Raw genomic sequence first — 14,636 nt, 5'->3', positions numbered from 1 at the left:
GTAGAAGTTGTTAATTCCTCTGTATTCCTAACAGTTGTAGCTTGCAAAATAAAATAATTCACCAAGAATAATATTCACAAAAGTCATTTTGGTTAATGAATTTATATGCACTCTATTTTTAAACCATTCTTTCAGTATTCATTCCTTGACTTCATACATATTTTCCCAGACAAAGAAGTCAAATGTTTAATGTGAGATCCTCATGCCATGCATGTAGCTTTGCTGTACTTAGGAGTATTCAGGTTTCAGCTTGATAGATAGCAGAGCATTTCAACCTGGTATTTCTTGGTCCCGAGCCATGCACTGCATTTTGTATTACTGTAATTGGAGACACCAGTGTCTTATAGGGCAAGGAAGCCTTTGCTTACTTTATCTCTAGTCTTTTGGCCAGATCCTGCCAATAAATACCAGGGATGTCATTGCAAAACCCATAACATTCTTCTATAAAGTTTTACTTCAGAAGACTTGTGAGGAAACTACAAAGTTCTAGAGGTGCTTTTAAAACCAGTTCAGATTAGAATATTAATTTGTGTATAGCTGTACATATTTTGTTTATAGCTGTGTATATCTGTACATATTTTGTATATAGCTGTGTGCTTCTTCAGGAAAATTCTGGATGATTATCTGGCAGCAGTGTTGCACCCATATTTTGTTCACTGAGGGGAAAAAAAGAAATATTTGTTCTTAATTTGGTATAATGTTTGGTATAATACCGCTGAAGTTCTTAATTTGAAAACCTTGCTAGTGATGTGTTGAAAGAGCTAATACTATATAATTCCTTTCCAAACCATGACTAATTCATAACTTCTATGAAGGGCGTTATATTTTGGGAAGCTTGAAGCTCTCCATTTCATTAGCTTCAGGAAGACTTTAGAAGAAAAAAATTTAAAAATATTGCTTATTTAGATTTTTAAAATTTTCCTGTAGGCAATCCTCTGTTATAATTAAATAGAAACCATTGGACTTAGGACTATATGAACCCATAGTGGATAGAGCTCTTGCGTGATCATAAAAGATTTTTCATGGCATCATAGTGACTGAATAGCGATCAGAATAAATTTTATTGCTATTTTGTGATGCATTTAGGTTCTACAATCAGTTTAAATCAGGAAATAGCAGCTCCTCTCTATGTGTATCTGTAAGTTCCCAGATGAAGTTTTTTTTTTTGGTTTTTTTTTTTTTTTTTTGCAGTATTCCTAGGAGAATTGAAACAGCATTAGGAAACATAAAGGAAGACCTTGTAATGGACATATATGTTTTGTTGAATTTTTCTATTCTGAAGTGCCCTTTTAAATTTCCTAGACCTTTCTGACAAAACATTTTGATGTCTCTGTTTAGTGTATCTTACCCATCTTGCCAAAACTCTTCAGGAATGCTTGATTAAAAACAATTCCTGTTCCTTTTGAGCAAGGGCTTTGGTTTGTGGAATTGCCTAAGTGGCTGAAGAGCACTTTGGATGCCAAGAACAGAGCAGCTCTATTCAGAGTGAACCTGCCCTCTTTCCCTCTGGTTTTCCACTTTTCTGCTTCACTTCAAAGATTGGTGGAAGTGCTTCAGCTCCTTTGCCTGTGCTCAAAGGCTACTGACTGCATCAAAGGACACAGTGACGTTGACTTACCCTCTTATTCTCCCTGGCAGTTTTAGCAAAGGATTGTGCGATGTCAAGTGGCCAAGGAAAAAAAGTGGTATGACTTCTATTGATGCAATGCCAATAACAACTGAGCAACTCCAAGTAAAGAAACTGAAAGTGGAAAGTAGCAAAAAGGCTCACTGTCTCAAAGTTTAAGGGAGCCTTCCCAAAATAAAATAATTAGCAACACAGGACAGACACTGTTCATCTTTTATTTTTGCTGTCAGAGAACTTTTTTGTCTCCAGAATAAAGAGGATCATTAAATATTAATCAGTAGTAGCAGAATCTAAGCTTAAATACAAAATTTGAACCAAACACAGAAAGGATCAATGAAATTTATAAAAGTAGCTCCCTGTTGCCTGTCATCTTCATGACATTTGTCTCAGACTCTTCCTCAACTGAGTTTTTTCTTTTTAATTGAGGAAAGATACTTATTTCTTAACATTATTTCAGTGAAATGCTAGATATGAAGTTATCCTGTTCTATGTAAATACAATCAGCCTTAGATTTGGTGTGAGTCACTATCATAGGAAAAGTGTGATTCAAGCAAAAGACTGTCCTCTGGTAATATAAAGATGGACAAATTTCACTTTATTATGTAAGAAGATAACTGTCTCTTAAAATGAGGCTGTTAAATCCGTAATTTGGCTGCCTGATAAATATCAATAGATTTGTCCTGAATTCTTTGTTGGATCTTCAAGTAGTCAGGGATTAATTTAGTACATTTTCCAATCTTTTTTTGAGTTTTTATTTGAAAATATTTCTGACAGTAGAGCCAGGTCACATATGATCAATGGATGCTTTCTGGCAGTAAGTTCAATTCACTTATGTCAGAACACAGTGGTCATCTTTTAAAAGCATTTAGTTTGACACATATTTGAGATACCATTGCTAATTCCTGTTCAAAGTCCAGGAAATTGTGTAACATGTCTAAAACTGCTGTATGAAAGCAATCAGTTACAGTGAGTTTAACCTGGTAATCGCTACTAGGATTTGAGGTAAGGACCTGTGCTCTGGTCAGTTTGTGAATAGCTATAAATATTCATGAATACTATTTGTAATGAATGTATGCAATTCATAATTTGACAATGGACAAACTAGAGAAATCAAGATCAGCTTTCATGCTGTTGCTTCTCTTCCATTCCTGATAGAATATAGAAGTGAAAGATGATTTTTAGTCATGTTCTAATAGACAGTCTCAATGCACTCCTTTTCAAAAGTAGGAAAGAAAATGCACTATTTCAGAACACCTTGGAAAGCTGAATATTCCAGTACGGTTTTTTTAACATGCTTAGAGTACACAGAGAATTAAACGTGATTAGTCATGTCTACTGGTTCCTATTCCTGGTTTTACATCTTCAACACAAAGAGCTCAAACACATGAAGCTGTAATAAGGAGATACTTCTAAATACTGGTGCAATTTTTCAGTGTTTGGGAACAATATTTTTGGCTTTATACCACTTTCCTGTTTCCAGGCAAAAGCCACAGTTTTCCTGCTTTTTACTCTTTTCCAAAAGAGTAGCTGAAACCTCAAGGTCTATTCAGGGATCTCTGCCCAGTTTAAAGCTCTATAAACTCCAGTCTGCCCCATGGTAGCATGTAAGTTCTTTACATTTCACTTCTAGCCAGGTAGTAGTTTTCCAGCAGAAAATGCCTTTCTTAATTTTCTTGGTAGATGAAAGTTTAGCAGTTTTAGCTCTTCTTTCTTTTGCTTAAAGAATATATCAATAGTAGTTAGTATTAGGTTTTTATTTCCAAGGGAATTTTGCCTGGTGTTTTTGCCTGAGTTACTGTGTTTGCTGCTGCATAAGGGACCTCAGGCTGTGGGGAGACCACATTTTTTTCTGACTCAAATGACTGGAGGTAAGTATCTCAGTTGAGTGCAAATTATTTGCTTTCCAGATGTACTAATTATAATTTGTTTTCATGGACTTCCTTCAGCATCTTTGTACTGGTGAAATTGCCTCACTGAAGCATGACTGAAAGGCAAGCTGATGAAAACTGCCAATGGCTCTTCATCAAGAAGAGATCATGTCAAACCAATCCATTTTACTTTTTTAATGACCCAACAGTTAGGGAAGTGTTAGGTGTCATATTTTGACTCTGGAAAGATCTTGACACTCTCTACCCTGATGTTTTTGTGTGAGAAAATTGACAGAACCTCGTTTTAAACAGGTGGAAGATTGAAGGTGTCAGAGCCTCTTCTGTTTTGGTTAAACACTTAGGACTTGTGTGAGCAAAGAATACACCTGAAAACTGCAGTGTATACACACACACACACACGGACATATATATATATATATAAAATGTGGGCACAGGATGGGGTTGTTTTAAAGAATGGGATCAAAATTAGCACTTGAGAAGTAGAAGTAATGCAGTTAATGAACCTTAACTGCAAGGTATGGAATGAGGAAGAAATCAAACTGGTGAAATACAAGGGATAAAATGTAGAGGTAAAATTGCAATATAAAGATACAGGAGTTGCACTGACTTAAAAAATAATATGGGGCACCAATCTGTAGAAGGAGTTGTCCATGTGTGAAACTGATGGGAATTTTTCTGAAATGGAAATGTCCAGTTTTGGTAATTTTTAAAGAATGGTCTACTCATTCTAGAGAGAATGAAAGAGACTAACAAGATTGATTATGAAGACAGAATATGTGATTTATGAGATGATTTAAGGAATGAAGCAGCTGAATTTGGTTAATCTGGGAAATAACTACAAGTAGTTACAGGAAAGAAAGAGATTTCTTGATGTGCGACAACAAAAACATCAGCTAGCATGGCAGGGCAGGAGGTTTAGGTTGCATACCAAGGAGATCCTCTTTATTCTTACAATTATCAAAATCCAGAAGGAAATAAAATTAAATATTATTCTGAAAATACTGTTACTAATTTAAATTATAAAAATGTGGATAATTCACATATATTTGGCTCAGTGGAATAGGCTAGATAGACTACAGTCAGGATTAGTCTCTTGAAGTAATTTTTAAGAGCACATTTCTGTTTCCCTGTGTTGGTGCCATGCAGGTGATTTCTACTTTTCAACTGTATTTCTGGCATATTTGCTCATGGCATTTCTCATTCTGTGTTTCATCTTTACTTTTTTTTTCCTCCTCAGTGTCATTAGTCTTAATACAGTGGATTCCTTTAAAAAGTAAATAAATACCCATACTGTACTGTGGTATTTACTTTACCTCTTTCCCTATATTTAGAATGTATACAGCAATGAGGTATTTATACTATGCCATGGTAAATGTTTACTTTCAGTGGTGCCCACTGTACTTACTTTTCCATCTTTACTGAGCTTGAATTTTAGCTCTTCTTTAATTTCCGTATAGTCTCAGTCCATATGATTTTTTCTGCCTTCCAACATATGTGAAAATATATCCAATTAAAATGTTACCACTGTTGAGGTTTTTTTTTAATTATTTTTACTGGAAAATGTTTTTTGAGCTACTGGCCTTTACAGTTCTGCTGCAATACCTTTTAGTGTAATAGGTGGACTTGTTCAAATACATCTGCTGGTGTGCCTTGGATGAGAATGCACATTTTTGATTTAACACTCTTGCAACACAAATGGTGGGATTCATCTCACAAAGCTTTTGATGTCTGTGGTGTAGATGTCTGCATTTGAGCCAGTCTCCTTTAATTAGTAGAGAAAAATGAGAACCTACAACACACAGTTTATCTCAGTTAAAAGTGAGTGGCTAAAATTATCTCCTTCTATAGATGTTTATTTGTCTATGTAACTACAAAAAGTTTTTAGATATTTAGCTCAGATGTAGGTATCTGCTTTGAGACTGTTTAAATTCAGGGTACATTAATCCCACCTCATGTGATATGTTTGGCTGTTGATGAATTTTAATTTAAGATGTGGTAGACTCACTGAAACAGCAGCTCCTCCAATAAGCAGAACATTGGTTTAGGTCCACACTGTACTTGAACCATGTGTTGACAGAGGTTAAATTCCAAAATTTGTAGTCCAGTATGTAAAGCTAAACTGGCATTAGTTGTGGTTTATTTAAATGTGATATGGTGTAAACCAGAACCAGTAATAAGATCCATATTTTCTGCAACATCCCTGCTGCAAAATGTGGTGGAATCTTCTGGGGTAGAAGAGCCAGCAGCTGGAGTCAGTAACTGCTGCTACCATTCAGTTTAACTTGCCCAGCTGGGTTTTAGCTTCAGCCAGGATAGTGTTTGAGAACATTTATGAAACACTGATAGTGCCATATCTGTGTGTCTTTGATGGTGCACTAGTTTTAACAGAATACTGATGAAAGAAATGCCTGTGTTAACAAGTGTTGTGGTGCCATTCAAATAGATTTGTATAGCAAAATAATTGATGCTGAGAACCTGTCATTCATGCTAATTGCACTTCAGGGTTTGTTTTTTTTCTGCTGTGTTTCTCTGTGTGGAATGAATACCCATGAGCAACTTCAAAGTGCACTCTAGCAGTGTTCTGCAAAACAAAAGGAATAGTTACAGGGAGGTTCATACCGCCAAGCAGTTTGTGATATTTTCAATGTGTGCCTATCTCAATGTAGATAGCCAGCCCTGATGATGACGCCTTATCCAAAAGACAGATCTCATGGTAGTTTTCTGACAAAGTGAGCAATACTTTTTCTTGATAAACAAGTTGCATTAGCTTGCATGTAGTACCAAACAATTCCCAGTCAAAGTGCTTGTCAGACCTGGGAATCAGCTGCCTTGGTGCACTTCTATCTTCTTGTGCTCCCTTCAGTACCCTGTATTTACCAAGGAAATGTGATAGAGTGTTACAGTGAGCTCATGGGCACTCCATTTCCCCTTCCTCGGGACCCTGTGACTCTGATCAAGATAACCCTGGACCCCTCCTTCCTGCCCCAATGGGGTTGGTGGAGAGCCAGGGAAGCCCACCCTGTCCAAAGTCTATATAGACCCCTGACATTTCTTGTTCGTCCTCTTTTGCCCCCTCTCCACTTGGACACCACAGAATAAAGAGAGCTGAACCAACATGTATTGGGGTAAGAACCTCTTTTGGAAATCTTGGCCATCTCCTGATATTCCTCCCCTCACAGCCTGCTTACCTCTGAGCTAGCCTAGGATATTTGGGGGGCTGTGCGAGGGGGGGAACGTCAATAGAGCAAAGTCATTGAAACCTGGTCACATCAGAGCATGGACGAAGGAATAAATGGATGAAAAATCAGGTGCTGTACACACCTGTTTTTCAAAAAATTATGGTCTCCCTGTTTATGAAAAGAAATTTCCTATGTTTTTAAGTAATGGTATTTGAAGATTTAACTCATCCTTTGGTAAGCAAAAGGATCCTTGCCTATAACCATGCAGAGATTTCTTTTCAACTTTACCATTTCTTTCAGAGAGTTGTTTTAGAAATGTCCTTAGTTTAAATATGTAAAATACTGACTCTTTGTGAGTATTGTGAAAGAACTTCTTGAATTAAGCTTAAAGCTCAATATATATTTCAGTAGCCAGATTATAATATCACTAATGACATTGTGGTTAAAATCTGAGAAATGCATACTTCTGGTAGGACGTAAAATAAATAGATTGCTGTGACTCTTCATATTCTTCCATTTTTATTCTGGCTTCTTTTAAAATCCCAAGCATCTTGGCATTTTAAACATCACTAATTAATTTTGTATTTGAAGTTCTTCATTGTGTTATTTGATCTGAATGAAGATGAAAACTTTGGTGCTTATCTTTGTTTATGGAGATGCTTTCATTGTTTGAAGCCCAAAGCTTGCCATCATGTAAGTGAAACAAGGGAATGCTATTAAAAGCCCAAAAATAAAATTTGTATTCCAGTAAAGAGGTATATTTTAAATACTTAGGCAGATTATTTTACCTGTTTGTTTCACTTAGCTTGCTTTGTGCATGAAATGCATTATATTTAGAACTAATCTGACAGGATTAGCATGAAAAACTTTAAAATAAACAGTCTTTTATCCTTAAAATTAAGATGCACAGCTTTTTTTTGTATAACTTCAATTAGAATAATTAGTTTAGGAAAGAAATTTGGATCTCCTATTTTTATTACTGGAAGAGAAGAACAAAATTCAAGGTGGTATCAAAAATGTAAAGCGGCTCCATCCTATTCTTGATCCCATCTCTGAAACATGTTGATAATTCAGTAGAAAATCTTCAGAATTCTTCAAATTTCACCTACATGTAACTGTAGAATTGGCCTTTAAAAATACCTTTAAGCTAATTTTCTTGGAGTAAGCTGTGATATGTCATTGCAGTCTTAGAGATTTTTTTGTACACATCTTTAATTTGTTTTCAGAAATTTCATATGTATTCATGTTACTAGAAGCTGTGTATAATTTTTACTTTACTGGAGTAGTCAGGTATAAATAAAAGATAATTTTCCTAGTGGTTGCGTCAGGAATTAGGATAGCATTTATGGAATCACAGAATTGGTAAGGTTGGAAGGGACCACTGCAGATCACTGGTCCACCTCCCTATTCAAGCAGGGTTATTCTAGATCATATGGCAAAGGATAACATCCAGATGATTCTTGAATATCTCCAGTGAGGGGGATTGAGAAACATCTCTGGGCAACCTGTTCTAATGCTCAGTCATGCACACAGTAAAGTTGTTCCTCATGTTTTGAGTGGAACTTCCTGTGCATCAGTTTCTGCCCATTGCCTCTTGTCCTATTGCCTGACACTACCAAGAAGAGCCTGGCTCCAGTCTTTTGACACCCTTGTCCCCAGATGCAGGAGCCTGCATTTGCCTTTGCTGAATTTCAGATGGTTCTTCTCTGCCTGTCTCTGTGCTCTGTCCATGTCCTTCTGAAGGGTGGCACAGCTCTCTCTCTGGTCTATTGCCAACTGCTCCCAGCTTTGTGTCATCAATGAAACTCCTGAGGAGACATCTGCCCCTTCATCCAAGTAATTATTAAAAAAGTTAAAACAATATTGGGTCCATTATTAAAACCTGGGGGACACCACTATGATAGGCCTCCAAAATAGACCCTGTGCCACTGATTACAACCCTCTGGGATATACTGTTCAGCCAGGTCTCAACCCATCTCTTAAGTTCACAGTTTTTGAGTTTGCCTGTGAGGATGTTGTGCGAGACAGTGTAAAAAGAGCCTTGCTAAAGTTGTGGTAGGTGATATCCACTGCTCTCCTGTCGTCTTGGCTCATCATAGAGGGAAATGGGGTTGGTCAAGCATGATTTAACTTTTGTGAATATGTGCTTACTACTCCTGATCACCTCGTCCTTCATGTTGGTAGAGGTGGTCTCCAGAATGTACTCCATTGCCTTTCAAGGGATTGAGGTGAGGTTGACTCTGTGGTCATTTCCTGGGTCCTCATTCTTGTGCTTTTTGAAGACTGGGGTGACATTTATGTTTTTTCAGTCCTCAGGCACCACTGATCTCCACAAGCTTTCAGACATGATTGTGAGCAACCTCACTATTGCATCTGCCAGGTCTCTCAGCACTTGTGGATGCATCCTGTTAGAGCTCCTAGACTTGTTGATCTCAAGTTTGGATAGGTGTTCTCTGACACAATCCACCTTGACAAAGGGAAAGTTCTCCTGTCACCATTCCATTACTCTGGTCTCCTAGATCAGAGATCCCTGAGGGCTGGTCTTGCCAGTGAAACCCAATGCAAAGAAGGTGTTCAGTAACTGCTTTCTCTGTGTCCTGCTACCAGGGCCCCCCTCCATTTAGTAACATGCCCGCACTATGCTTACTTTTCCTTTTGTTATTGTTGTATTTGAACAAGTCCTTCATTTTGTACTTGTCCTTGACCAGATTCTTGAAGAGCCTTGGCCTTCCTTCTCTCATTTTTATTTACTTTGGCAACCTCTCTATGTTCTTTCCAAGAGGTCTGACACTGCTTCCATCTCCTGTGGATTTCTTGGCTATAGTTGAGTAATGACAGGAGCTCTTTATTCATCAACAGAGGTCTCTTGCCCCCTTTGCTTGATTTCTTGCTCATCAGGATGCCTCATCCTTGAGCCTGGAATATCTTTCCCTCTTTTTATGAAAGGTCATGAAAGTGATCCTGGAGATTGGGAAACCTTTTAATTTCTACGTTGATTTGGATTTGTGTTTTATGGCTTCTGTCTTTGCAGGTCCTGGAGACACAAGTAACTGTGACTTCTAGCACTTGGATCTCTTTTTTGTCTACTGGCTGTAGGAGATTAGTTGATTTTTTATTCACATTTTTTTTCTTTGAAGTCTCTGGTAATAAGAAAGTGACTCTAATCTAGGAAATTCTTTGGAACTGAGACATTTGGACATTCTTCCAGAATGTTTTATAAAATTTATGTTCCTTAGTAGAGAGAGGTTTTTTTTTTGTTTTTTTTTTTTTTTAATTTTAACTTCTATTGAAGCCATTTCAGGAAGTGGAGGCTTTGATGAGAAAATGAGCCCATATAACAATAAACACTGCACTCAAGGAGTTTTTTCCTCTTATAGTGAAATTTACACTTGACTAATTTCTTTTACATCTGAATATGTAACACTTCTGATATTTACTCCATCACATCTCAAAATATACTTAAGCGATTAAAATGAGAAAGAAATTAGTTATGTTTTTTTACTCATAAATGAAGCTGCTTCAAGGAAAGTGCATTATGGTGAGGCCTAGAAAGTGGGAAGTGTGCTTAGGTCTGGCTAGGTAAGGTAAAGGGAGTAAAGACAATATTTTATACTGTGGATGAAGGCAGAGAAACAGTTAAAGAAGACAGAACTTTTTTCAAGACCATATCCAATTTCAACAGTACTTGGAGTGTGGGTGTTCATCTGTCAGAAGGATTAGCAATGAATTTCAGGTTTTCATCAAAAAGCTGTACTTTCAGAGTTCTGGATGGTGCTGTCATGCATAGCTTTCATCAGTCTTTAAAGAAAATTTTGTTAAAGGTAATTACTTCACAGTCTTGAAGAGTTGATTCAAGCAGCTACTATTGGTTGTGTAGCTCTAAACTTAAAAAAAAAAGTATAATTATTTCAGTTAAAATAGCTGCATAAAATATTTTTAAACTTGTGTGATGAGAAAAATAGAATAATAGTACAATTCCTTTAACTGTGTCTGATGTTTTAAAAGTGGAAAATGTGGGGGCATGGTTTACAAGAGAATATCTTCTGGCTTTCTGAAGGTTGTAAGAGCTATAAGAAATTGTAGCTAGCCTTGGAGGTAGGAAGTTCTAAAACTGAGCAAGTGCCAAAATTTTTGTTCTATCATAAGTCTAATTTATTCTAAATTTGTATTTTAGAGTCCAGTTGGCAAAACCATTCTTAATAGCAATTATTCGGGAAATATTTTAACTTTATGACTTGTTCATCCTAAGAACTAAATCTACATATTATAAGATTTTGAGGTGACTTAGTACCATACAATATATGCAACAAAGACAAATTGTAGTGGCTTTTATTTTAAAATATTATGGTCTTGTGATTTTGTGGTAGAAGATGAAGCAACTCTACTACAGCCTATAAGAACAAAGTATAAATGGGGAGGAAGTGTGTTAATCTTCATGTGTTTTTACAATGGGCACAATAGGGAGAAGAACATTTTATGATGGTGTGACAACTAAAGGGAAGGGGAAAAGAATTATACAAAAAGTCACTTCATGATTTAAGATTAGAGTATTTTCTTCTGGAGGTTAAAAAAGTTGTGGTTTATGACACAGAAATAATGGCGTAGGAGAATGAATGGAAAATTTGTACAATTTTCTAAAGTCACTGGTCTTTGTATCCATAGGTGGATTAAAAGATTTATTCTGCCATTATTATATTGTTTGAGTATTTCTGTAAAAATAAATGTTGCATTTTGGGAGTCAAAATATACCCTGCAAATTGTTAACTTGCTGATAATATTAACAGACAAAATGTAATCTAATGCATTACAGATTTCTGAAGAAGAGAAACAAGAACAGATATTCTAGGATTAAATTGAGTGATAATAAAGTTTTTACATAATAATGGTCTTGCATAACCAAGGACATACTTGTTTCTAAAGAGTTATCTGATTAATAATTTGAAAACCACATGCCAAAATCCATAGAAAAATAAATTTTAGCATGCGGAATTTGTCTGTTATATTTGTGCAATCTTTGGCTGTGTTGAGTTTTCTACCTTTTATCTGTGCCAAAAATGAGTAGACATGATCTCCAATGTCTGCATGGGAATTTGAATCTGAAAATATTGAATTACTGTTATTTAGATAGCATAGTCTCACTTTATGAAATTTAGTCTGAACACATGATGAAATTCTTCAGGTTCTATCAAGAATGTGTTTCTTTCCAGGAGGCATTCTAGTTTCCTAACCTTTGTGTTGGTATTAATCAGGTATCTGGAAACTATTTCTGCAGCTCTCAGGAAATTCAAAAAGCTAAACAAAATTATGGATACTTTGCACTGGAGCAATGGACCACTTCGAGCAAACCCCAGCTTAGTGCAGTAAAAGCTATGCATTCACAGTATGGTACGACTTTTTGCAAGAAGAGTATGTCTTAGTAGGCTTTTGAGAGAATGAAACTTGGATTTACCTTTCAGCTGCAAGCTTATTCTTCCATCCTCCTTAAAGAATAAAAATTAAGGATAAACAATAATTTATGATATCTTTTTTTTCTTATTTCTTCTAAACATGCCTCTTTACTATCATGAATGTCCCTTTTTTACCAACCTATCCATAAAATCAATGAATGACAACCTTACTCTAGTTTTAACAATTTGCGTTGGAATTGTGTATTCTTTCAACAAAAGGTGGTTATAGAAAAGGAAGAGGAAATCTCATTCATTTCATATAAACTATTAGTTTAGATGAAATAAAGCCTTGTTTGAAAGCAGGTTGGATAATACCCCCTTTCAGTTAAAAGAATGCCCAATACTGAAAAACAATTTCACAAGACAAAAAATGCACTTAATTTAGCTTGGAAAGTTGAACTAAGCCTTTGAGTTTTGTATTTGTGCTTTATTCACTGCAGCATGGTTGCACGTGATTTTTAAAGGGAGTGCTGTGAAAGGATTAAAACTTTTTCTCTTGGTGAAAGCATTCTTCTTTCTTATGAAGCACAAATGCAGCATACATTTTTCAATTCTTAGTTTTCAGTCTTCTGCCTCAGTAAAATAAACTTCAAAAAATGGATAATTTTTTTTTTTTTTTTTTTTTTTTTTTTTGAGAATAAGACATACACCAAATATTTTTAAGAAGATTTCCCTTTATTTTCTTTTAAATTTCAGACATGGGACACAGAACTGGAGAGATCTGCAGAGTCATGGGCTGAAACCTGTCTGTGGGAGCATGGACCAGCAAGCCTTCTTCCATCAATTGGACAAAATCTGGGGGCACATTGGGGAAGGTAGTTTAAGATACTATTTTATGCAATATACAAGATTTTTTAAAATCTAACAAAAGTTGCTTGTTAATAAAAGGAAAAAATGGCAGAAGCTACAACTTTTGAATGATCTAATGCATGCTACTGGCTTTCCTAGGTACAGACCTCCAACATTTCATGTCCAAGCATGGTATGATGAAGTGAAAGATTTCACATATCCCCATCCTCATGAATGCAATCCGTATTGTCCATATAGATGCTCTGGTCCTGTTTGTACACATTACACACAGGTATGTAAGGTGTGCTTGATTTTAATCACATATGAAAAGAGTGGCAGAGACTTCCAGCTGTGACACTTATAGCACACAAAATTGCACTACATACCACAGCACAGCACAAAAGCACAAAAAGGGCTTGTTTAGACTTCACTGTTACAAGCACTGGGTATCAATGACAAAGTAAGGTGGTCATACAAATCTTTAAATTCATCCTCATAAATATCAGCAGGATGGAGGAAAAAGCTCACAAGCTCCAGTGTTAAACTGAGTGTTATTGCTCAGCGCATTCTGCATAATTTGGATAGCCCTTCCCATAATAGGTTGAAGAAAAAGCTCATTAACAAAAAACCAAAAAGTTTTCTTAGGTACATTCCTCAGATCAAACAGTAGTCTTTAGGACATTGCCTTAACTTCAGGAAGATTTTGAAATTAGTGATAATTTACTTCCTATTTCTGAAATCTGTGTATCTAGCCTGAAGTTTTGTTGAGGGGTACCAGTCATGCTTTAAATGAATAGGAACTACATGATCTTCAGATTATACTATGGCCCACATATAATTTTTGATTTAACATTGGAAAACTTAAAAATTATGAAATTTTAAACAGTTATGTTTAGTAGCATAATTTACAATTGTATCTCATTTAAAAATAAAGCTACCTCTATATTCTTATTTACTGTATCTATAATCTGTAATTACATTTACTATTACATGCAAGATAAATACATATAGACAGCTTTTTGTGGTACTAGTTCTTCACAATAGTTATCTCTTTCAACTCTTATATCCTGCTGGATCTACAGATTTGGCTTACATTGACTAAAGAAATTTTCAACATTTGTCATATTTTTATCATTTGAACAATCCAGACTTTGTAATTTTGATTATTTTTAAGATCTGCGATGAAATGTGAATAAAAAGTGCAGCCACCTTAGGTTGCAATGACATAAAAGAATATTAATTTAAAATCCATTATTTGGGTCTATTCAGTGTATGAATATTTTTATTAATGTTTCTATCCTTTCTTACCTCCTTTTACTGCTGAAGAATATCTGTTGTCTCAGTCCAATCAATCCAAATCCCTCTGGGCCTTTAGGTTGTACTGGGAACTCCAGCACACAGGACCATAACTTCTAGCTCACAATTATCAATTAATTGTGATTCCTAGAATCAGATCTTCAGATCATGTTTTGTAAATGTTTTGCTACACTTTCAAATATATGCTTATAGCATTTGTATAAAATGAGAGTCATATCTTTACCATCAAGGTAAAACGTTTCTCTCTAATTAGGGTATAACTGAATGGCCTTTTGACCGCTGTAATTAGACCACTTCAAGCCATTTATAACAGAGGGGAATACATCACTTTGGTAATTTGAGTTTTGTATGTTGGAGATAGTTTTGATTTTAAGATGATCATCTTTGG

General features: G+C 35.7%; 1 protein-coding gene across 2 annotated transcripts in view; it reads left to right on the top strand.

Moving 5' to 3' along the window:
* The window catches only part of CRISPLD1 (cysteine rich secretory protein LCCL domain containing 1), a 36,357-nt gene that overhangs the window by 6,020 nt on the left and 15,701 nt on the right, over positions 1-14,636 (top strand). For both annotated transcript variants that reach the window (XM_031504041.2, XM_077783147.1), the window contains exons 2-3: positions 12,839-12,957; positions 13,091-13,223. In XM_031504041.2, coding sequence (XP_031359901.1) covers positions 12,839-12,957; positions 13,091-13,223 — 252 coding nt within the window. The remainder of the gene's footprint in view (positions 1-12,838; positions 12,958-13,090; positions 13,224-14,636) is intronic.

The sequence above is a fragment of the Lonchura striata genome, chromosome 1 (genome assembly GCF_046129695.1).
Source record: "Lonchura striata isolate bLonStr1 chromosome 1, bLonStr1.mat, whole genome shotgun sequence".
Lineage (NCBI taxonomy): Eukaryota > Metazoa > Chordata > Aves > Passeriformes > Estrildidae > Lonchura > Lonchura striata.
This window is presented reverse-complemented; position numbering and strand designations above follow the sequence as displayed.